The sequence below is a fragment of the Watersipora subatra genome, chromosome 1 (assembly GCF_963576615.1).
Source record: "Watersipora subatra chromosome 1, tzWatSuba1.1, whole genome shotgun sequence".
NCBI lineage: Eukaryota > Metazoa > Bryozoa > Gymnolaemata > Cheilostomatida > Watersiporidae > Watersipora > Watersipora subatra.
In genome coordinates this window covers 68077287-68101570 of record NC_088708.1, presented here as the reverse complement: position 1 = coordinate 68101570, position 24284 = coordinate 68077287, and the positions used below count along the sequence as shown (strand labels likewise).

At 37.0% G+C, this 24284-nt stretch overlaps 1 protein-coding gene across 6 annotated transcripts in view; it reads right to left on the bottom strand.

Annotated features, from left to right (window-relative positions):
- LOC137394436 (3',5'-cyclic-AMP phosphodiesterase 4C-like) overlaps positions 1–24284 on the bottom strand; it is a 96547-nt gene that overhangs the window by 12934 nt on the left and 59329 nt on the right. For 3 of the 6 annotated variants that reach the window (XM_068081157.1, XM_068081165.1, XM_068081187.1), the window contains exons 2-6: positions 7199–7372; positions 6909–6971; positions 3177–3275; positions 1761–1831; positions 443–555 (exon numbers count right to left, since the gene is read on the bottom strand). In XM_068081157.1, coding sequence (XP_067937258.1) covers positions 443–555; positions 1761–1831; positions 3177–3275; positions 6909–6971; positions 7199–7372 — 520 coding nt within the window. Of the gene's footprint in view, positions 1–442; positions 556–1760; positions 1832–3176; positions 3276–6908; positions 6972–7198; positions 7373–8069; positions 8158–17131; positions 17246–24284 lie in introns of those variants that run through there. The other 3 variants (XM_068081171.1, XM_068081180.1, XM_068081175.1) reach the window with 3 other exon arrangements.

Genomic DNA, 24284 nt, shown 5'->3' with positions numbered 1-24284 from the left:
GTACAGATGATGCAAATTTGGAATTGTGTGCACATGGTGTTCCCATGTGATAATGCAGGGGCTTTGTTGAAGAAGATAAGGAATTCAATGCCAGAGGTCATGGCTATAAGTTCTTGTCTCACTTAGCAGTTTGCTTGTGAAATAGGAGTGGCTGAAGAGTGGAAAATATTTAAAATGGAATGTCTTGTGGAGCATTTTTTGTGCATTATTCGCAAGGGCCTTTTTTCTTCTTTTGCAAGCAAGAAACATTCAATAAAAATTTGCGAGTAACAATTTAAGTCAATCAAGTCAAATCAAACTCGCAAGGCAAGGGAATCGAGTAACAAAACTCGATTGACTTGCGGGTTTTTACCGATATTGCAGATGACTCAAACTTGCAGGTTAACCTCATTGAGAAACATGGTGATTATTACTATGTGTGCTATCATGTCTGTTTTATTACCTTAGTGGAAGCCAGATCACCGACAGACCTGTGGGTATGCATTGTCTCTAGCTGGTCCAAACACCAGTCTAGTTCCTCCAAGGTAGTCCTTGCTATTTGTTGGTTTTCATCCTCTGTCCAAAACACATCAAAAATTTAACTGATTTGCTGGTAATGATATACCATCGATCGCTATTATCATGATATATATTATTATTCTGTGTTATTATTATTACTCTCCCCTTGTTATTACTTCCTGCTCACAAGGTTCAATGTATGACCAGAGTTTCACAAATTAACTTCTACCCTATGCATGTACGACGCTAGACTGCGTATTGAAAACTACCGAAAAGTTTACTTACCAAATTATTTATTACAAGAGCGCAGTAATAAAAAAGTCACATTGAAAATAGGCAGTTAAACTCTCAGGAAATGACCTAACCCAGTCAATAGCCAACAACCAACATATTGAAGTTATATAGCTACTTTACAAGCTTGCCGCACACTGTTGCGAAGCTGTCTGTACCACGTTACAACATTTTTAAAAAGCATTCCTTTTATTTTCATCAGCATAGAAGAGGCTCACAGGAACTGTCACGTGGCACATCAAGCGTCTAATTACAGTTAGCTAGTTTGTTTTTTCTTGTTGCTATAGAACACAAATTCTAGAGAAGTTTAACTGCTGCCTCTGAGCAGAACCTAGGCAATTAGCAGAATTAACTAAACAATTTGCGTTAGCTAGCTTTTACGTTAGCTAGCTTTTACGAAGGATACAAGCTGTATAATGAGAATTCACTACAACATACAATATTGAATTAGCACTCGCTGCCACTAATGCAGCTGCTAATGCTGCTGCTAATGTGGCAAAGCTTTCTTAGCGTGGAGAAGGTCGTGCGTTCTCAAGGGAGCTTCATTGCAGAGCCTACGTCATCTCGCATAACACTCATAACTGTTAATCCGTGCCACTAGCTTAAGTAAACCTTAAAGAGACAATAACCTTTGTTGACCAATTAAAAGCTTGCTATAGACAGTATAGCATAGCACTCCCAGCGCTACTGTGTGCCAAGTATGTCTGTGTATTCTGACAACTATAACAAGTGCTTGTCTTCTGACTTTATGTCAGGGAGCTCTGATCTAGATCCACCAAAAAAACTTGGAGAGGAATTATTTTATATACATTCATAGAGTTAATTTAGATATTACTAGATCTTACAATTATGCGAGGAGGTTCAGAAGAAATGGCTCTGTTGTCTGATGTAGCACTATAAAAATAGATAAAACTAATTATACAGAACCTATGACAGAAGGAGGCTAAGTTTAGGACAGCAAACGGTCTCACCTGCCATTGTATGCTTCATGTTGTTAGCAAGAGAGTTGCTAGGCTGGGGAGTAGTTGAGCCTCGACTGCCTCTACAATGTTATCAGGAATGATCACATAACGTAACAAAATAATATATGTAAAAGCTACACTTTTTGCTAACTTTAATCATGGTAGAAGCTTTGAAGTAAGTTGCCTCCCTTGAATACTTCGCAATAATTGGCTTATGTTGAGACAGAAGAACGGCAAGGTTTTCAGGATATCAACATTAGAACAACGAGCGTTAGCTTGTTTGCATAAATTATATTATGGTCAGTGACCTCTAAAGGGAAGGTTTCTTGACCTTTGTTGCGTCAGACAGCGCTTGAGCGCAGCATCAGTTGATGTGTTTCCCTTAGGAACAGCTATTTGTTTATCATGCCTATCATTCCAACCATCTCGCGCTAACGATGTCACAAAAGCTCTGCACCAGATAATAACTAGCTTGCTTGGTTGACTCTGACGTGGTTGTCTACCTGCCGCAATTTCCATTATGGTCCATAGAGCAGCAGACTACTAATAATTATGACAGCAAATAATTACCTATTCATCGTTTTTTTGACGTCATCAAGCCGTTTGCACATGTGCTCGTTCACGGAAAGCGGCCATATTTGTAGAAAACGATCGTTACTCTTTTATTTAATAGTATTTTTTGATGTTGTTTAGACACTTTAATAAAAAAAAGGCAAACAAAAGCATCCTTTTCCAAAATTCATTGCAAAAGCTTCACGTTTTTAACGATAAAAGTTGTCTATAAAGATGACCGACAATGATAAAATGACGTCATGAAAAAACGAAGGATTGTTTTTGCACTAACCCTAGTAAAACTTTTTTTGTATATTACGTTACCAAAAAACCAAACTACATGTACGTTTTAAATTGAAAACAACATGTGACTTGCATTGCAGAGATTTGTAATTAGCCATCAGCCCAAGTTTGATTAGGCTTTGTAAAGACCGATTTTACTAAAATGCAAAGTTTATGTTTTTTGGTTGGCCCATGAAACGTCATATTTGATTAAAGCAATGTGTTTCATTTGATGTAATGATCGCTGTCGCAGTGAATATGCAATTGGTGTGCCAAGGTCAGCAAGAATGTTAGCTTACTCAGCCTTGAATGTCAGTATATTTGACTATATATATCACTGTGCGACTTTATGGCTCCGCTTGGGCCCAGTCAGAACAATTTTAAAGAGTTGATTTTCTTCAAGAAGCGAAATTTCCTTGATTAGATTAAAGATTTGATTACATTAATGTAATTTTTGTTGATCATTATGATTCATGGCTACATTTTTATCGACCTTTTACCTTAATGATCTTTTGCCGATTAAATTTCTGTCATGTACAGTAGCATCATAACATCGACCGTTTTTTTGAGATCGGTAATATAATCACTTACTTAGCATTGGTAATCTTGGTAATGTTTATGAAGTTGCTTCGTACAGTTCTCAGTGTTTGGAGAATCTGGGCGAATGGTGTGACAATGACATCTTCGTGTCTACAATAGTAATCTTTCATACATGGGACAGCAGCATGAACATCTAGCAATTGAAACAGCAAGGGAAAAATAGAAATAAAGAGCAACATAAATTTGCAAGGGAGGAAAAGGAATTAGACAAGAAAATGGGGAGGAAAAACATTTCATGGCGAACAATGACAGGTGACGGCAGACGATGGTAAAAGATGACAGGTGATGACAGGTGATTTCTTGTTATCTCACATCCCAGTTGAGTATTAGACAAATTACAACAACAAGTATAATTGTAGTATTTAAATTTTTATTAACAAATTACAGCTAATCATTTTATTAATTTGAAAAAATAGAAAGCAAGGAATCTTTCTGTTCAAAAATATTTACACGTGCATACAATCTTTTGAGTAATTTATAGTTTGCTTTCATTAAAAGTGAAGTTTTGCAATGGTATTTCTACTGTAACTTTGATGAAGGTTTATCCTATGTATTTCAAACAGTGATTAATAACACGGTGAATTATAAGCACACCTGGTAAGCAATTAATGATACTCTTTGTTTTTTTTTGTGGTTGCTTCAGATTTACGCTATTAAATCTAACCAAACGGAGAAACAAGTACAAGTTTAAAACTGATATGCAAGATTTTTCGTCATAATGTTGAGAACTTGTACAAGCATGAGTACCTTTTTATCTATTCTTTATCTTTAGAATCTCTGCATACTTTATGATTCACAGAGTTGTCAGCTAGTTTGCAGACAGTGTAAATACATGTATGTGCTAATTCCGGAATCGTACAGCAAATACGGTGTATGCAGGGTATACTGACCATAGACTTGTGGTGAGCTAAGTATACGAGTTTAAGAATTTTTAATTTAGAGTCAGCAGGAAAGCTTACTGCTGTCATAGCATCAGGAGAGCTTACCATCACTATTACATTATTAAAATTAAAAACCAAACAATATAAACTTCTACACCTGATAATTAGGTTTGGTCCAAGTTAGACAAGCTTTGAGAGTTATCTCCCTGTTGGAGTAGCTCATCGTATATAAATGCTTGACTGACTGTATGATGCCTTACCCTGGGTTATAGCTAGAGTCACTCTCATCGATGCCGCTGTTGAAAAATGAGCTCCGGTAGTTTCGCAGCGGAGTCGCTGATCGCTTGATTCCTCGATGAGGAATTTCTAAAGTGTTAGACGACATGCACGCTATAGCACACCTATCATACGTCAAGTCGTATCGCGATGAGCGTAAACCGAAGTTAGCGCTGGCCACAACTGCCATTAGCGACGAGCCGGAGACACTTTATAACATCCGAGAAAGACCTGCGTTACAATCAGCGCTGAGCATGTTCGCACCATCCTCACAACCCCAACACTGAGCTGTGAGTGAAGATTTTAAGTAGTGGAAGTAGTGTGTTATGCTACGTCAGAGAGGCCTTATTATTCTTGCTAGCGTTAAATCAATAATCCGTGTGAATTGACAGTTATAAGCAACGCGCTTTGTACTCGCCTCCTGCCTTCATTCCAATGTTGTTTCTTTATTCTCTGAAAGGTGAGCTCTGCATTTCTTAATTTACGACATTGCGGATTACATAATAGCAAAGGTGTCATACGCAAAGAAATATGGATATTGAATCTAGATTAGTTGCTGGCGTTATGCAATGTCTACAATGTCTGCCAAGCCTGTAGTAGCTTAAGTACAAGGATTATTTTTGACAGGGCTGCACAAGTGCTCACAGTTGCTTTTTAATAGCAGTTTTGCTAATGCTCATTATGTTTATACCATGGATCAGGGCATACACGATATTGCTTTGAATATACATGTTTTTGTGCTTTTTACAGACAATACCGTAATAAATTAACTTAATTAAAGTGATTCTTAAGTAAATTAGATTATTGGTATCTTATAAAAATAGCAAACATGTTATATTTTTTAAACTTGTAAAATATTTTCATGATAGGATTTTCCATATTGACATATTTTGTGTGACTTTTTGTTATCAAGGCCATGGTAGCACACAAGTTACTCACAGCATAAAACAACTCTCAGGTTGACAGACAGGCATGAGGAGATGACCATGAGCTGATGAGATGAGATGAGTATGGTAAAGGTAGTGAGCGTGAGGGAAAATGCAGAGCATATTTACAATGACTGTTGCGATGAGTGTCCTTTCTTCAGAAAACGAATAATATAAAAACGGCAAAAATTCAACAACCTTACTAAACATTAGAAAACAATTTAACTAATATACTGGGCGCAATTTCATGTTTTAAAACTTCTTAAAAATTCGAAACAAGCAGCGCTTTTATTGGTAAAATGTCAAATTAATGACAGTATCAACATGGTTAGCATAAATGTCTGCAGAAAACTTGAAAACGCGGATAAAACTTGATAACTCTTGAGGTAGCAACAAAGTCTCTGGCAATACATGTCTTTGTTAAAAAACTTTTAGTTACTACAACTAAAAATAATAATTATTAAACTGGTAGTGTTTTCAATACCCATTAATTTACGCAAGCTTCAAATCTTGCTTGCCCGCGTTTGACCAAATGGTTTGGAATGCGGAGTTGTCTACTTAATTCTATGAGTATATAAATCCAAAGTAGATAATTTATTTTGAAAAACCTCAGTTTGCAGTATCAGAAATTTGAAATTCTATAGGAAATTTATAAATTTCTAGAGCAGACTTTTTAATGCATTTGGTGAATCATCAACCGACGAATTAAAAAGTTCTATGCTTCTATATAATAATGATTATAAGTCTGACGAGCAAATAGCAAGTATCTATTCCAACGAGATATTGAGACTGGAAATATTTTATTAAAAGTTTTGCAATTTAAGGAAGATTATGTGATGATACCAAATTTATTAACAACAGACCAGCACTGAGCGTAAGATACAGCATGACGCGGAAAAGCTGAGCGGTGTGAATTATTATGAAAGCGGGAAACACTTGGAAACAATGGAAATATTTCTCAGATTTTTTACGAATTTCAATGCATAATTTAGAATAATTTTGGTGAATACAAGTTTAGACATTTGAGTTATTGTCTTTGTTTCCATGATTACAAAGCCTTTGGTCACATGATAAGCGGGTAGCCAAGCATTGGTGAACCCAAACATCTTGTAGCATCATGTTCAAGCTAGGTTCTCAGGCAAAGAGAACTTCCTGCCTCTAATAGAGAAACATAGATTGCTATAGCGAGGCAGGCAGTAAGTTGGCAAGCAACAGGGTTCTCCCTATAAAACGGATGATATATTTGATAAAAATTTCAAAAGGTTCATAAATCTAATCGGTAAATGCGAAAGACTCAACTAGCAATGCCTCGGAACAGTTTTTAGGATTTTTGTGGTTACAAACTACATGCTACAAACTCATTTGTTAACAATAGCTTATAACATTATAACAATAAAAATATATTTAATAACACAAAAAGTTTACCAACCAAAATATTAGCTAAAAATTATAACGAACTTTTAAAAACATATAAACAAAGGTGAGCACATGCGAACTACTCCTATTGCAACCTTGCTAGGATGAGCCTAAACCAGTCTTAAAGAAGGTAGATTCTACGGATTTGTGAAGGAATGGCGTGATGTGCAACTAGCTGTAGGGGGAACCCTGTCACCGCTAACCATTGTAATACAAGAACGTACCTAGTTGTGTTTCCTGTACTCAACTGACTCACTTTCTGGAGTCGACCCAATGTGGTCGCATCTCTGAATTGGATCAAAAACAAAACTAACTTTCACACTAAGAGATTTCATGAGCAGCATTTAAAGATTATACATGAACATCAATATGCGCTAAACATATTTCTTTATCTATTCAATCAATGAAATTAAATAGAACATTTGAGCAAGCTTCCTAAGGGAGTTACCTTCCCATGACCTAGTCTGCTCACGACCAATACTTAAGATGTGATACATGAGCCTCAACTACTCACATGCATGTTTCGCTGGCGAGTGATGAGTGGCGAGAGATGGACTTGTTGGAAATATCGTACTCGCTATCTGATCTGTAAAGGAAGGATTCTCGTCTATGCTGACCCATGCTGCTGAGATAGAGGCTGGAGGCAGGGCTAGCTCCATCAGCATATCCTCTATCATCTCCATCAAAACTGTAGCAAAAACCATGACTTGACATCAAACAAAGGTTTTGATGTAACCATGCAAGATACGTACAGAGTTGTCTTATTCTTCCCTCATAAATATAACAGGAAAGTTCAGACTTGTAAATTGTTGCTTAATTACTATAATATTTCATATTCAATTAATTGAAATATGATCTCTACAAGTGTCATGCACATGGTAAACATAGGCAAAAATACCGTAGCTCAGTCTGAGGTTGCTAAGGAGTGATAAAATAAGATAACAACCTACTAAGACAGCTGTCATGCTGGGTAAAAGGGTACAATTGATAGAGATCAGCTAAAGCCAAGCCTATCTTAAATGCTACTTCTGTTTAAAGAAGTACGTGTCAGATGAGGAGTGGCTAGTCATGAGCATGCTAACCAAAACTGGCTAGTTATAAAAGTTACCAAGGGCCAAAAGTCTTTTGTGGGTCAGCAAATATCATGGCGACCGACGACCTGTTGCAGGATTGCTACACCCTGTTAAAACGAGTATGTCTAGAAGTCTAGCAACCCTAGAACTAGTCAACCATCAGACTTCAAAAAGCTATCAATGGTCCAAAATATAGGCAGCATTGCTGACCTGATTGTGAATAAAATAGCGGTAATTTCCCATTTGTGTTATCCTGTCCTATATAAAATGGTTGTTGCTATAAGATGGACAGTAGATAGTAAGAGAGATTACCTGAAGTAAGTGCCGTTACCCAGTGTCCTATGCATTAGCGGAATACGTTGAACTCACGCAGACTAGCTTTATACTGAGACTACGGTTGATCTAGTGGTATGTGGGCAGGTATCCTATAGCCGTGCTCTCTCTTAGGCAAGTCATACACCGATAGACTCTATTAATTAGCTAGATGCCTAATCAGTCAGGGTTCAAATTCTAAAACCTCATTATTCTTTACACATATTTACACGTGTTTACACTTGATGATGGAACAGCAAGCAAAGCTATATGCAAATAATTTTCTCCAAAAACAATTACAGTTCAGGTACTTAAATATTGTTGTAGTTTTGTATTTAGTATTTAAAGGAGACTTTTTAAGATGGTTTTGATGGATCAATTTTATTATTACTAGGTGGCAAGTGCTAAAGTACCTTTTTTAAACGGAATGTCTAAAAAATTTTTTCCTTTCTAACAGTTTCCTAACATACAAAAAGGTATTATGTACAAATTATGTACCAACCTTGACCTCTACACATATTCAACCATTTTGGTAGTGTCCTCAAGACTCTTTTTAATAAAACTTCTAAAAAGGTTAGTCAAGATAAAAGGTATAAAGTAAAATCCATCAAACTGAGTCAATAGAGAGAAAACTAGTTCTGAGTCAGTCACAGAGAGAGGAGGAAACTCCCACAATTTACTAGACACTCGCTGTTGTACTTATTGAATACAGTGCAAGAAAGTTAGCATTGGATTTACCTCTTTCGTTTTTCTTGATAAGAAGATGGTGGGTGGGGATTAATAGTAATAACCCCAACCATGATCATCAGTCTTTCAAATCACTTTACTAGCCTGCATATTTCAAAGTGTCAACATTGACAAGATATTTGTAAAAAACTTTCTGGCATTCACTGTGATCATTTTGTGCATACCAGAGTTAATTCCTAATTCTGAGGTCAAATAATCAAATGAGCAGCTTTCATAGGGTTTTAAAAAGAATATCCTTGATTAAATGTTATATAAATACTTAATGAGTAAGATATGACACTGGAGCAGAGCACTCGATACTGAGTTCACATGCGCTGGCAAAACTCAGCGGGTAATCAACTATTGGATAACAAAACATGATAGCAAAATATGGCCTACCCGACAAGCTCTTAAATCACTCCTCTGCAGGCGATAGAATTCAACCTTCCTTAAATCTTTACAATCACTTGAGACTTATTGTTAGCTATTAGGCAACAACCAGCAGGCGTGTCTCTAATTCTCATTAAAAACTTATGCAAAGATGGTCGCTCCTAAACTAATTCATAAAGCTGTATACTGCATGAGAGGAAAAGCTGCCATCAGGACAAACCATGACAAAGAGATGATCACTGGTCGCTGTAAGGCCAAAGTCAATGAACGACAGCAGACGATAATGGCATGGAAGAAGATTGCCAGTGACCTTAGTATTATAAACCTAATGCATATCTAAAAAGTGTCAAGGCCATCAGGCTTTGAGAGAAGAGAATATGTCAGCTACTGCAGTTCTGTCTACCGCAGACAGCCTGTGAATACTGGCTTGTTTTTGGTCAACTGACACCAATTCAACTGAAACTCGATAGCGAAGTCCTGTTTCTTTTTAAGGGAAAATGAGTTATATCCGCTCAGATCAAAGACTTAGATAGCATTAGCTCTATAACCCGCGTTGTAAAACATAGAAATTATGACAGCCTTTATATGCTATAGTTTACATATTAGTATAAGCTCAGTGGCTAACTTCAACACAAGGGCCTCTGCAAAAGGGCGTTAAGCTTGGAAAATCTGATGCAGCTAATGAGGATATATAGATCTATGGCTTGATGACATTGCACAGGGCTGAAGTTCATACGAATGTATATGTCTATGGCTTCATTGTCTGACTTCAGTCAAAGTGAAAGCGAGGAAACATACACAGAACTATTTATATCCGTAACATCATGATATTAAAAAGGGATTAAAAAGATCATACAAAACTGGCTGTGGTTTAGCTCTATGTATGCAGCATGCGCAGAGGAAGACCAGAGGAAGACGAAAGGAAACACTTTATTCATTTTGACTTTTGACTTCTCTGTGACAAGAGGGACACAGCTTCTCTGGTGGAAAGTGTATTAGTAAAAATAATACCTACTTACTAGTCAGATCTAAGAGATCTACCGCAGTGGTCTTCGAGCGTGAATCATAGTGGTAATTGGTAAACATGTATGATTAATGTGAACATTAAAAAGCCTGATTTGGGACTTAAACGTAGATAGTCATTTTTAGTTGACTCTTTTACAGACTTATATAAAGTGTAGTCTATCTCTTGACTAACACAACAAATGACTCAATTTTTCTAGTCAACATCATCTATTATAAATCTTTTTTAAACGCAGATTTCAGTGCTTTTTCTTTTTAAATAAGTCAAACATGCAGCTGCGATTGGCTGAATATTCTTATTACAGCCAACTTACATTATATAAACTAGTACGCTGGCAGTCTGGCACACCGTAAGGTATCGTCAACTGTAATAGTTATGTGTACAATTATTCTTCAGTTTGGCAAGGCGGTTGAGTGGCACAGTTAGTAGTGTGCCTGGTACAGAATGGAATATCTGAGTTTGATTCTCATGCAAGGCAATCTTTTTTCCTACACAATGTTTTGCACTTTGCGTGGCTTCAGATGGACAGACAGACAGACTGACCCGGCTATTATTATAGTAAAGATTTACAACCCTGTTTTAGAGAGGATATCAGGTAATACCTCATAAGACATCCTATAGCAACAGTTCCTGTCTGCTAACAGCATTGGCAGACAAAGACCACCATGCTACACACAAAATTCCAATTGTGATACCGTTCCTCATCGTTGGGTGATTGCAAGAGGAACATCTCTTTCAAGAATTTAAGTACAGCAGCAGGTGTAAGGTTCTGCCCAGATATTGGTCAAGTCTTTAGTTTTAAGCAGCTGATATAACTATAGCAAGCTTCTGAAGACTTTTAACTGCACAGTTAGGAGCTGTATAGCAAGCAGTACGCCATAAGTCTGGAGACAGACATGTTGTAAAGACCAGGCGACACTTGAATGAAAATTGCCTAGCGTAGACACATGTTATGGCTACACACAACAACTGAGCTCACCAACAACACCTTGCTGAGTAATGGTGTTGTCTTATAAATTGATCAATAATAAATTGGCCAATAAATTGACCAATAGTAGTGTAAACAATGGTTTACACTATATCACTGTATGCAGGCGTTAATCCCACAATAGGTACTTTGGTGATGTCTCTGATAGCAATGTTCACACTTTCACAGATCAATCCGCTTTTACATCAGCGAATAATTCGCAGCGACGAAACAATCTTTGGAAACAACGAAATACTAGACCTGTCGCAGCTGCCATGGAAAAAAGATATAGGTCAAGCTAACTGCGACAGTCGATTACCATCACTGAACTGGTGCAAATTGCACGGACTGTCATGGATGTTCGACGAACTACCAGGAAAGCTTGACAGCTGCAATTCTTTTTTAACATATACGCATTGTTTCGACGATGCCATCAGTATTCGGTGCACATAGTTGACGAATAATCGCTGAGAGTACAATGCGAACGATGCGGTGTAAACCGGCCTGAATGAGTGCCCATGAAGAAACCTCAAAGGAAAATGGGACTGATTTTAAAATGAGTAACATCAGTAGCCTACAGGTTACGTTTCCACTGACAAAGACCCAACTTGTCTGTCAGCCACCCATTAACCAGGTCAATTATGTTATTCGAAGGTGTTTGTAGCAATGGTTTACAAGAAACAAGACAGGCAGCTTATAAACTGCCTATTTCTATAAAGTTCGTCCTCAGCAGCATGTTTGACCTTTACTATTAGTACATTAGACTTACTGTGACCGTCTATTTTTATACTCCCAGCAGTTCTAGAAGAATACGTGACACCCATAAATATACATGGTATTATCATTGTTTGCACACTGCCAGCATGTATGTTTTCTGTTATTCACATTATCCTTGTAAAATATGGCTTTCGTTCTACAAGAAAGATTAACTATTGATTAAATATTTAATTGTGAGTGAGGTGACAGAAATCTTGCTCTGGTTTCGATATTTTGAAAATCATTTACAATAAATCCGTTTATATCTGAATTACTTTAAAGTGAAATATAGAATAGGAAAAAGCAGGAATAACAGCAGTATCTTGTCTTAAATACACATTATTTAGCCAAACAAGGACCGACATCATTGTAGGCAGCTTAGTTTAGATCAGTAGGCACAGAAAACTCGCTAACGATGAAAGTTTTAAAGTTAGATGTTGAAAAGATCATCACATCTGTGGTAAAAAGCAACAACTTTCACAAACGGAAAGCAAGAAGGTGAGTCTTGCTCCATGATTATTGCAGCACTTTTTGAGTCATTCAGATATCTGTACTGCTATTACTTCATTTGAATACTTACACCTAGTAGTACGTGTATCTCGTTATGCTATAATATTGTGAACTCTGTTAAGACATTGAAAAATGACGGCTGCACACAACTAGTACTATAGTTATTAACCGCGTAATAACATACCTACGGCTCAATCCTGTGTAGTTGTCCCTTTCTTTACTCAGGTGACATTAGTAAGGAGAAGAACAATACACAAGATATTCTCGTGATCTAGTTATGCTTGTATATGTAATAGCTCTAAATATATATCTTATTATATATATTGAATATGATATAACATATATATTAGTAATTGTTGCATTATTATTTATGATATTCACATTTATATATCCATGTATTCATATATTTACATGATGACATTTATATGCGATAATAGGTATCTACTGGTCATAATTAATATATCCTGATGGCAAATATTACATGATGGCAAACATTACGTAATAATATAAACGGCGATAAACACTCAGGAGCAGTAGTGGCGCAGGCAAGTTCTAGTGTGTATATACAGTAAGGTCTGAACAACGATAGCGCCATTCAAGAAATGATTCCAGAGAACTTTTTGGCATAAAAAATTAGTAATGCAAGATTTCTTTTTATATTACATAATATGATATTTACTACAACAAAACCGTGTTTGTTCATTAGTCTGTCCACAGGCACACTTATAGGTTTGGAAAAATATTGTTTTTAATGGGAATTGAGCTCACGGCTTTCAGTTCTCTATACCTAAGCTCAGCCAGCTGCGCGAATCGACTGCCCTCCCACATTGTGCAATATCTGTGTAGTTGGTTATTACGCATGACGATGTCTCATGGCGTATGGACAGCCAGGATACTATATAATATTATAATAATGCAATGTTTTCATACATTTTATGATTGCTTGCCAGAAACATCAAAACTCTGTTCATTGCCAGCACCTCTGCTACAACCACCAGTACCTCTGCTACAACCACCAGTACCTCTGCTACAACCACCAGTACCTCTGCTACTACCACCAGCACATACCATATGCATATCTTACACTTAACCCAGTGGCCATAGTTGCAGCAAGTTCTCTGTGTATTTCAATTTTACTGCGTGCATCTCAAAGAATGTCACAACTAACTTATCATATCAGATGTGTCTGGCACACAATAATCCATCACACATTCAGCAACAGCTGCTGTACACGACCAGTATTAGGGTATAGCTGGTGTACATGACCAGTATTAGGGTATAGCTGCTGTACACGACCAGTATTAGGGTATAGCTGCTGTACACGACCAGTATTAGGGTATAGCTGCTGTACACGACCAGTATTAGGGTATAGCTGCTGTACACGACCAGTATTAGGATATAGCTGCTGTACACGACCAGTATTAGGGTATAGCTGCTGTACACGACCAGTATTAGGGTATAGCTGCTGTACACGACCAGTATTAGGGTATAGCTGCTGTACACGACCAGTATTAGGGTATAGCTGCTGTACACGACCAGTATTAGGGTATAGCTGCTGTACACGACCAGTATTAGGGTATAGCTGCTGTACACGACCAGTATTAGGGTATAGCTGCTGTATACGACCAGTATTAGGGTATAGCTGCTGTACACGACCAGTATTAGGATATAGCTGCTGTACACGACCAGTATTAGGGTATAGCTGCTGTACACGACCAGTATTAGGATATAGCTGCTGTACACGACCAGTATTAGGGTATAGCTGCTGTACACGACCAGTATTAGGGTATAGCTGCTGTACACGACCAGTATTAGGGTATAGCTGCTGTACACGACCAGTATTAGGGTATAGCTGCTGTACACGACCAGTATTAGGGTATAGCTGCTGTATACGACCAGTATTAGGGTATAGCTGCTGTACACGACCAGCATTAGGGTATAGCTGCTGTACACGACCAGTATTAGGGTATAGCTGCTGTACACGACCAGTATTAGGATATAGCTGCTGTACACGACCAGTATTAGGATATAGCTGCTGTACACGACCAGTATTAGGGTATAGCTGCTGTACACGACCAGTATTAGGGTATAGCTGCTGTATACGACCAGTATTAGGATAGCGCCACTGTACACGACCAGTATTAGGATATAGCTGCTGTACACGACCAGTATTAGGATTAAGCCACTGTACACGAAATTCAAAGTACATGTATTCAAATCTAGCCTCTGTGCACGACTAGTGTTAGGTTGTCCTTTTATGAAACCATTTTATGGCAGCCCATTTAGAGCATTGATGAACAGCAATAAAAGTAGTGGCAATGCCAGAGAAATGTCAAGGACGATAACATGCATTACACAATTTTGAAAATGTTCATTTTTATTTTGCTCCTTATATTAGTATTACGACTTATAAAGGGAATTGTAATCTGAAATTTTCTCTTGCCATATTTGTCAGTTCGTGAGAGCACAACTATTGCTTGTGATCAGGTATTTTAGGGCAGATTTCTTTTACTAACAGAATTTTTTCAACATTGTTGATTTCTAAAACTGGGTGAGAACAGCTTTTGATGTTTTTACTGGTCCGATTCAGTCAATAGCTAGAATAATATTAATTTTCTGATGTATCAGTTGTTTTTTATTTAGTTATTGTCTTTGACACTGGGTCATTGACATGGATACTGCTGAAGACGTGTCCAAATAGGCTATATAGACAGCATCACACTAGTGCCACTTTATGACGATTTTGATGAGCTTCACTAGTAAAGATAATAATTAACTAGCATGAACCTATATTAGCGATAGAGAGTGTAAAACTATGTATGAAAGAGTTAATGAACAAATACAAAGAGATGAATTTCTTTTGAGACGTAGTTTGTGCTGTGATGGTAAGATAGCAATAGAATCGGCCCTGTTTAGTAGCTAGTATACGCAGTGTAACTACTGCACACTCAAATCTTTGTACTGTTTGAACATTAATAGGGCTAGTTATATCAAACATTTTGCAACCTCAAAACATCTACTGCAGAAATCACACCCATAATCACATGTCTTGACAACTTTACTCGCAATAATCGCATGCGATCTGTCTCGGGCGCTTTGAAGCGATTTGCCACAGCCTAATACCCAATAACAGGTAGTATAATGTAGGTTTGTTACAGGAGTACATCTTATTTGCTGGCATGACCATATGACTAGGCTCATCGATTAACTATTTTTAAAAGCAAGCGAGATAATATATAGTATTATCGATCGTTTTTTACTGACTTCTTTTAGCCATCACTAAAAGTAAACAAACTACCATCGACTACCGGTCCATCGAGTACCAGCTGTGATCGAATTTTTCTCAAAATATTTGATTACAAGTTACCGTATATCTCCAAGTCAGCTATTGTACAGCAACCTTAAATACCTTATGTTTTTCTTTTGAATCAAGATTGGGCTTTGTGATTGCCTTGTGTAGGTACGAATTGCCGACGTAGTAAGGATTCTCGATAGCATTCGAGTTATACAATCTCGTCGTTAGTTTGTTGTCAACTAACACGCCTTCAGTCTCTCTTTATGAACCAATGCCTAAAGGTTACCTGGCTTCTTCAACTCGGCTGTCACAGTTCCCAGTCAGTCCCCTAAGATATTCTACCAGTGTCCTTGACCCTAGCCATGTCTAATTCAACAGCACGGACTCGACCTACCTAAATATGGGAATGGACAGAGTAGAAGAAGCATTTGAGATGACCGAGTCCGCTCTTGGAATATTGTGAGTCGAACATTTCCGATTGATTGATTCGGCAGAGCATTTTCTGTTTGTCCAACTGCTTTCTTTGCGACTACCATGACTTTTGTTCGAACATTGACTCAAGGGAAGACCACTCCACGAATCCTTTGAACCTCTTCTTGACTCCATAGTCAGAGAGTTTGTGCTGATCTCCTTCATCCTTTCTCCAGATATCGATTATGCCATTTGCTTTATGCAATCCTACCAGAGGTGACTAGAACTCGTTATAGCTAGCTAAGCGGGTCACAGCGTGTGTGCTCTCTTGCCCTTACTTCACCAATCCTTATCACTGTGTACAGTTGTGCTAATAAGTGAAAACCTCTGCTAATTTATACAAGCCGAAGAATAGCGCTATAAATAGACAAAGAGCAGCCCCACACAAGAGATTGTACAAATATCTTATCTGGCATTATAGCAAGGGTCAACGCCTTAGCAATAAGCTAGGTGAATCTTTGTTTAAACGAGTCAGTTTTTTTCGTGTGACGTCTATATTTGTAAACTTGCAATTTGTTTTGTGTTACGTTGAGTCTTCCTGCAAAAGTGCTAAATTGTTTATGGGTGAGGCGATTTTCTTTATCTCAAAAAAGTAAAATATTTGCATAGAACTAGTTAATAATTAGTAGCAAAATAAAATGCTATTAACCATTATGAAAGAGAAGAGACGAGCTAACAAACTACAGGTGGGCACCAAAACATCATCGGTAGCTGACGGAGGAGTACGGAAGGAACTTCCACATACAGTTTGATTATCAGAAGTACAAATAATTGCTGAGGAATTCTTATTTCATATTTGCCAGAACACCTGGACGCCAAAACACAAGTGTTAAAAACGCCTAATTTCAGAAAAAACAACAACCATCTCTCACCTGTTAGAGACTTGCTAAAAATGGCTACTTGTAAAAAAGACCACCTCTCACCTGTTAGAGACAACAAATGTAGGAATATGCAGGTGCAGAGAATGCGCTGCGCAGTCACAATCTCCATTACAGTCGAGCCTTTCCTCTCCAGACATGGTAGATTTTTAATACTACGAGCTGTCTGCTCAGTGCGCTACGATATACTGATACTTGCATGCAATGGTCATCCTATTTAATTGAATGTCTCTTTGGAGATATACAGCGTGCATAACAGGGTCGATAGCTGTGACCACGCAAGAACAATACATAATATGCAAACTCTCTCAACACTGATTGGCTTTCACAGCGGAAACCCATGAGCCAGAACAACAAACAATCGTTATACTTTGTGGGATTACGCTCTTCTGAACCCACTGTAGGAAATCTGCACTGATGACTTATTGATAGCATGAATAATATCTCTATGCCGCATGATTATAAGCTGTTAAATCTACTGTAAGAAATCTCTACCGACTGATTACACGCCGCACAAAGGGCACACGTCACGCTTCGCATAGTCGCATCCATAAAACATTTTTGAAGGACTGACTGTCCCAGATTTGAGCCGATAAGGCAAGACACTAAATACAAATTCTGTGGCAGAGATGCTTGTTGATGATAAGCAATGTTTTGTTAACATGAGTAGCAGAATTTTAAAGATATGCATTGAACTTTATTGTTTTCTGCATCGAGGTTATGAAAACGCATTTTAGACACTAGTATTGAGCAATCGACTGTTAAGCTACTGGCTACGTCAATATTACGAGTCAGGCAAGCAGTAATTATCAATTAAAGCCTATTATGATAAGCGTTTCGCTGACCACAGGACAGTTGATTGCGTGTGCGCACGAAAATCTGATGATTACAGGGTTGGCAAAGTTTGTCTCGTTCCTGTGTTGAATCTAAAACATCTCTCATGAAACTCTTCTTTTTAAGTATTCTTTTGCTTTACCTCTTTTTCTGTTTTCTTAAAAGACTTTTAAGGTTAAAACTATCCACTAGATAAACCGTTGTTTCAGTACTCTAGCGAGATCGCTTACTAAATATATTATGTACTGAATCTAAAAAACGAAGCTAGCATTAGCCAGACAGGCAGCTGCAGAGTATGTTTTATCAAACGGCTTGCTCTATTAAAATTTTTTTAGCATAAAATTGAAAAAACAACTTTCTTTAAAAAAATAATTTCTATTTTCTTGTATAGTAAATGAAATGAGATTAGGGAAGGACTTTGCTGTCATATGGAAAGAAAGTTATCCTGCACCTCTGACTGGTTCCTTACTTAAAATTGGTGAATAACGCTTTTCAGTTGTTCGGTCAAACTGGGTCCATCTCATTTCTAGGGTGTTTGTTTAATTTAAAACTATGATTGAAACTTTTTCATAAAAATATTTTTGATAAAAATTTCTGCATATTTTTACACTAATAAAAACCATTGTTTTGTTCAGAATTTTGAAAACCAAATCTTTATAAAACTGTTTGCTTGGGGTTACCATAAAGTTTAAGTGGCCACAGAGTTAAAATGGTCAAGTTTTGCCAACCATTCACTTTGCTACGATAGAAGTCGCCATAATTATGTAAAACAAAAACACCAAAATTAGTAAATTCTAGCTTGTTCACACTCTCATGCGCCTTGAGATATCACCATAATGTGTAATTCCTGCAAGGTGGTCCAGTGGTGAGGTTGGTAGTGCACCTGGCTGCAAAACTCGGACACCTAAGGTTGCACCCGTGCGGTGTAATCTTTTCTCCTCTAACACTCATAGCTTGGCTTCAGACAGACGGACAGATGGACAGACGGACAGACATGGCTCTTATTATAGTAAAAATTTATGTTCTTACGGCTAAACTATTCGTAGCACAAATATCACTGTATTTTATACCAGCTAAACTTCATCACTGCGTTCTGGCTAAAATATTTGTAGAAAACCTATTCAAAATCTCAAAAAAATTACACAAAGGCTTCTCATCACACATTAATTTCCTCATCATCAACCATTTTTTAGTATCAAAATACCAGATTATCAGTAATTGAAAATAACCTATAATTATAATGAACTTTTAAGCAGCAATTTTATGTCTTTTCATGGTTATAATATGAGTTGCAGCCAAAAGATTATTGTACTTGCTTTTCTATAAAGGTTGATAGCTGTAGCAGTGTACATAATCTGCTGCAGTGTTTATAGTCATCTGTAGTAGCGTACATAGTCTGCTGCAGTGTTTATAGTCATCTGTAGCAGTGTACATAGTCTGCTGCAGTGTTTATAGTCATCTGTAGTAGTGTACATAGTCTGCTGCAGTGTTTATAGTCATCTGTAGCAGTGTACATAGTCTGCTGCAGTGTTTATAGTCATCTGTATTAGTGTACATAGTCTGCTGCAGTGTTTGTAGTCATCTGTAGTAGTGTACATAGTCTGCTGCAGTGTTTATAGTCATCTGCAGTAGTGTACATAGTCTGCTGCAGAGTTTATAGTCATCTGTAGCGGCGCACATAGTCTTCTGCAGTGTTTATAGTCATCTGTAGTAGCATACATAGTCTGCTGCAGTGTTTATAGTCATCTGTAGTAGCGTACATAGTCTGCTGCAGTTTTTATAGTCATCTGTAGTAGCGTACATAGTCTGCTGCAGTGTGTGTAGTCATCTGTAGTAGCGTACATAGTCTGCTGCAGTGTTTATAGCTATCTGTAGTAGTGTACATAGTCTGCTGCAGCAGTGCACATAGACCTTTGGCTATTCACTCAAATCGCTGCCTACTTAGCATATTTGGCATTAAAAGTGTTTAGAGCGCGCCTTCTGCCTGCTGTGTAGTTCAGCAGTCCAAGTCATAAATTATGCTCATTCGACATTTCTCTTGGTCTTTGCCAATGATGTTCACTTGATGCGTTTGCAAATCTTCAATGAGGTAGCGCTGTCGTTTGCAAAACTGTTAGCCAGCAATATTTTCTACTAAAACAGCATGCTTTTATTTGCTAAAAATTTAAAAGTTTCATTTTTACTGCCAAACTTATTATAGTAATTGGATCTACGAAATTCTTTTCTGTTACCAAATGGTGGTTAAATGGTGGTTACAAAATTATTTACAAATATAGCAAAAACACCTATACATAGATGTTAATGTAGATGTATGCATAGATGTATCTGAACTCTTACTGTCAGCAACTCTGCTTGCGATATGGCCAGTACAACTAATGACACCAACTGATATGAGAGCACCAAGACTGATCTAGTTCATTCTTTACTAAATTATTTTAAGAATTTCTTTTCCTAATTATGATCATGGAAAACTATTCAAAATATCTATTCTGGAACATTCTTATACAAACAAGATTTTACAAGCGACGAACGCAATTTATTGTAAAGATATAATTTTAGTACTAAATGGTTCCAGAGAACAGAAAACTAAATTTGAAGATGCCTCCAGATTCTGAGTCATATAGTTAAACCATAACTGCCACGTACAACCTTTATCATTTTATCTAGGTAGACCAGACACGCTGATCAAAATACACGCTCAAAATAAAGATTGGTTCACTAACTTTTAAAATCAAAAAGGTTTTTTTAAAGCGTTTCAATATCCATCTCAAAAACAACACAATCGGCTCAACAAGCTCCGCCCATAAATATGTGACGTAGCCTAGCTTTTTAGGAACGGAAGTTAGGAATGTTTAGTCCAATTTAGAATGATAGAGATGGGTCTCTTAAAACTAATTATTATCTAAATTCAGCCTTCAATATAATCTCAGTCTTTTATGAAAGGTAGATAAACTATTTAAAATTGCTGGTAGCTTGTTACACGATGTTTAAATAGGCTGAACGCTGAGAAAAATGAGCTCAAAAAGCACGATTTTATCACAAGCTAGCTCATTTTTAAATAAGCAATATTAAATAGCTTATCTACCTTTTAAAAAGACAGATTATTTGGAAGGCTGAATTTAGATAACAATGGGTTTTAAGACACCCATCTCTATCATTCTAAATCGGACTAAACATCCCCAATTTCTGTTCAATAGGTATCAATTTCCGTTTGACTATCAATAGCTGTTGATAGTCACATAAATTCAGGCTGCATTTAATTTTTAGCGCAGATGTAATGGAATCTCAACAAATCATTGGTTGACTTCTTAAAATCAAGATTTTAACATTTGGTTATAAAAGTCTAAAAAGCTGATAGTAACATGAATAGAAATATAAGGTTTCTCTTTTGCAATAGTTATAAACTCTTTTGAATCGTTTGTTTGTATTTATGGCAGCAAGGCAGCAAATGTTAAAAAAATCATGAAAATTTAAAATATTGAAAAACTATGGTTCTTTAGTTATATGTAAAGTATGCATTAATGTTTTTCCATTCTTGAATTTGCAAAAGGATCATTGCATTTTTTATGAAACCCAATAATAAAAATGAAAATAATAACAATAATGTGAAAATTGTGTATAACAAAAATTTAAGGCGTTTAATTTATCAATTTGCAAATATAAAAGCTGCATTATGCAGTCAATTAGTTTTTTGAAGTACATACCTGTAAAGGCCTGTATTTTATTACAATGCTATGTGTTAAGTATTTATCTGATGTTTTTAATTCCCGATTATCTTTATAATTGTTCAAACTGTATGTAGTAAATCATGCTAAAAAAATGATACAAATGATAATATTGCGACAGAATTAAAAGAAACTATTAAAACAATGACGAATAAGTTTATAAATGTCTTTGATTAAGTCTTATAAAAATGTAAACAGATGATAACCCGTTGAAAAAATCAAAACAGAATATACGTACTTCTTACCAAGCGTGTTAAGCAAGAATTGTTACCCTAAAGAAATTTATGTTATGTAAGAAAAAGGGATGCCAAAGACACTCCCGAAGAGCAAGGCCAGTTGCCTCTTTACCTCATATCCTTTTAACAGATAGCGTTGGCACGTGCGCTCAGAGAGGCAATTTAAAATATGCTACAGCTTGCCAAATATTCATAAAATTAGTTAGGGGTGTAGCAACTTATCCTCCAACCTGCACAGATCATGCATAATCATGTATAATAGGAAACTCGCTGCCACCAACTTGGCAGCAAGCATTATGCCTGGAGTCTGACGGGATGTTTGCAGCTATCTTATCAGTATATCTAAAGCTGGAGACCCAAGGCTGGCGCAGGCTTGTTTATGCAAATGGAAACGGTACTTTTGGCTGCATCACGCCTGACAATGATATGATAGAGGAGAGGAAGCCACGTCATTTACTCTGACGCACATGGCATTCCTTACAGTTAATCAGCTGAGAGACTCTGAAAACCCATGATTTGTAAAGTAATTGCTTTATATTTCCTTGTTATTGCGAGTGACTGCAGTTGGAGGACGGTTATCATTGCCAAGTGTGATTAACCTATGGAATTCCCGCAAAAAACCAGCTAGCTTCTTACGAATGTATTAACCGTAATGTGCTACAAATCAAATAAGAAATCAAAGTCTCTGTGTGTTACTTTTGCTGAAAGTAGGACAGTCCTTCAGCCATCACGAGCTATTTGAAAGTATAAATGTATTACTGTCATCGGTACATATGTTGGTAGTAGTTTGGAAGGGCAGACAACCCTAATTTGTTCAGACTAATCCAGACATCGAAAATGTCTAGACATTGAAAATAGAGTGCATCATTGTTCATAAAGCAGCCTATGTTTTCTATGTTGTCTCATAAACATACTCTTAAGGTCCAAACACACTAGGCGATTTTATCGTGTGTGTCATAAGGAGCACGGAGATATCGCTGGCGTGTGCCGAAACACACTTGATCAATTCACCAGCAAACGATAACGTGGGCACGCTCACAAACTGCCAATAAAATTCTGTATCATTTGTTTCTTCGGAGTTAATAATAAATTTAAGTTAATATGGCGTCTTCTAGGCAACGATGTGAATAACTTCTGCTTTTGTTATTAGGTCTATCTCATTTTCATGGGTTGTTCACTACAAAAAGACATAAGAAAAAAACGATTGTTGTATTTTTAACAGCAATATTTTATGATTTTTTTATTTATATATATATATATAGTTTACTATATAGTAGCTTTTTTATTTTTAATATAATAAATATTTAATATTCTCAAGATGGTCAACCTGCACAACGATTGACTCCCAAATGTTGGTTTTCAACTGGGTTTCTTTGTAAACCTTGTGTGTTGTGTCGTACAGGACTGGGTGTTGTCTTATTAAATCTATGAACAATTCAGTGTTTGTTTTGATGATGTTTCAATTGTAAAAAAATAGCAAATGTTGTTGCTGTACGTTGGCAAACATCGATACGAAAACATTCCCAGCCATAGAACTGCATTCCGAGAAAAACCAACCGATCGAAATGCATCTCCCGCGCGATAAAGTTGTGATAGAGAATGTCTAGCGTTACCGCTCACCATTAGCTCGCTGAGCGAGTTCTAGCGCAGATTAGCGCCATGCAGCGCAAGATCGCACTAAACATCGCCTAGTGTGTTTGCACCTTTAGGCTACGATAAGGTAAAATATGCATATATAGTATACATGAGAGAGTAAAATATGGTTATACCTGCAATAGGGTGCAGTATAGTATTAATACATGCAACAGTAACAATGACAAACAATGTCTGTGGTGAGACCTATCGGTCAAGGTTGTCATTCTTTGGACAGATACGGCTGCATCGGACAATCATCCGGACACGGGTACATTGTTTGAACAATTACAAATCTGGTGAAAAACTCCCACGCAAATGTGTCACTCAAGTCATCTGCCGGGGAAACACATATAGGGCCTAAGTCAAATTGCCATCGTTTGAGCAGACATGGCTGCTGTACGGACAATTGAAAGCCTGAAAAGGCGGAAGTCAATTGTATTAGGGGAGCGGGAGTCAACTGTATTAGTTATTTCTGATATCTCCTGAATGTACGCACAAGGCCTTCGAGTTGAATTATTGTTTTTTAGTCTGTTTTATCAAATGTGTGGAGTCAAAAAGTGCTTTTGATAGTTAATATTCTTGTCTATACCTTAGTTGTAATAGGTCAGTAGGAGAAATAGCTCTTTATGAGATTTTTCTTAGAAAAGAATTTCATTAGCTAAAGCTAGTTATTACCATTATTAGGTTTTAAAACTTAACAGGAAGTTAACCTTACTAAATCTTAAGGCTATTACGTTTCTGAAATCTATTCCCCGGCTTCATGTATAA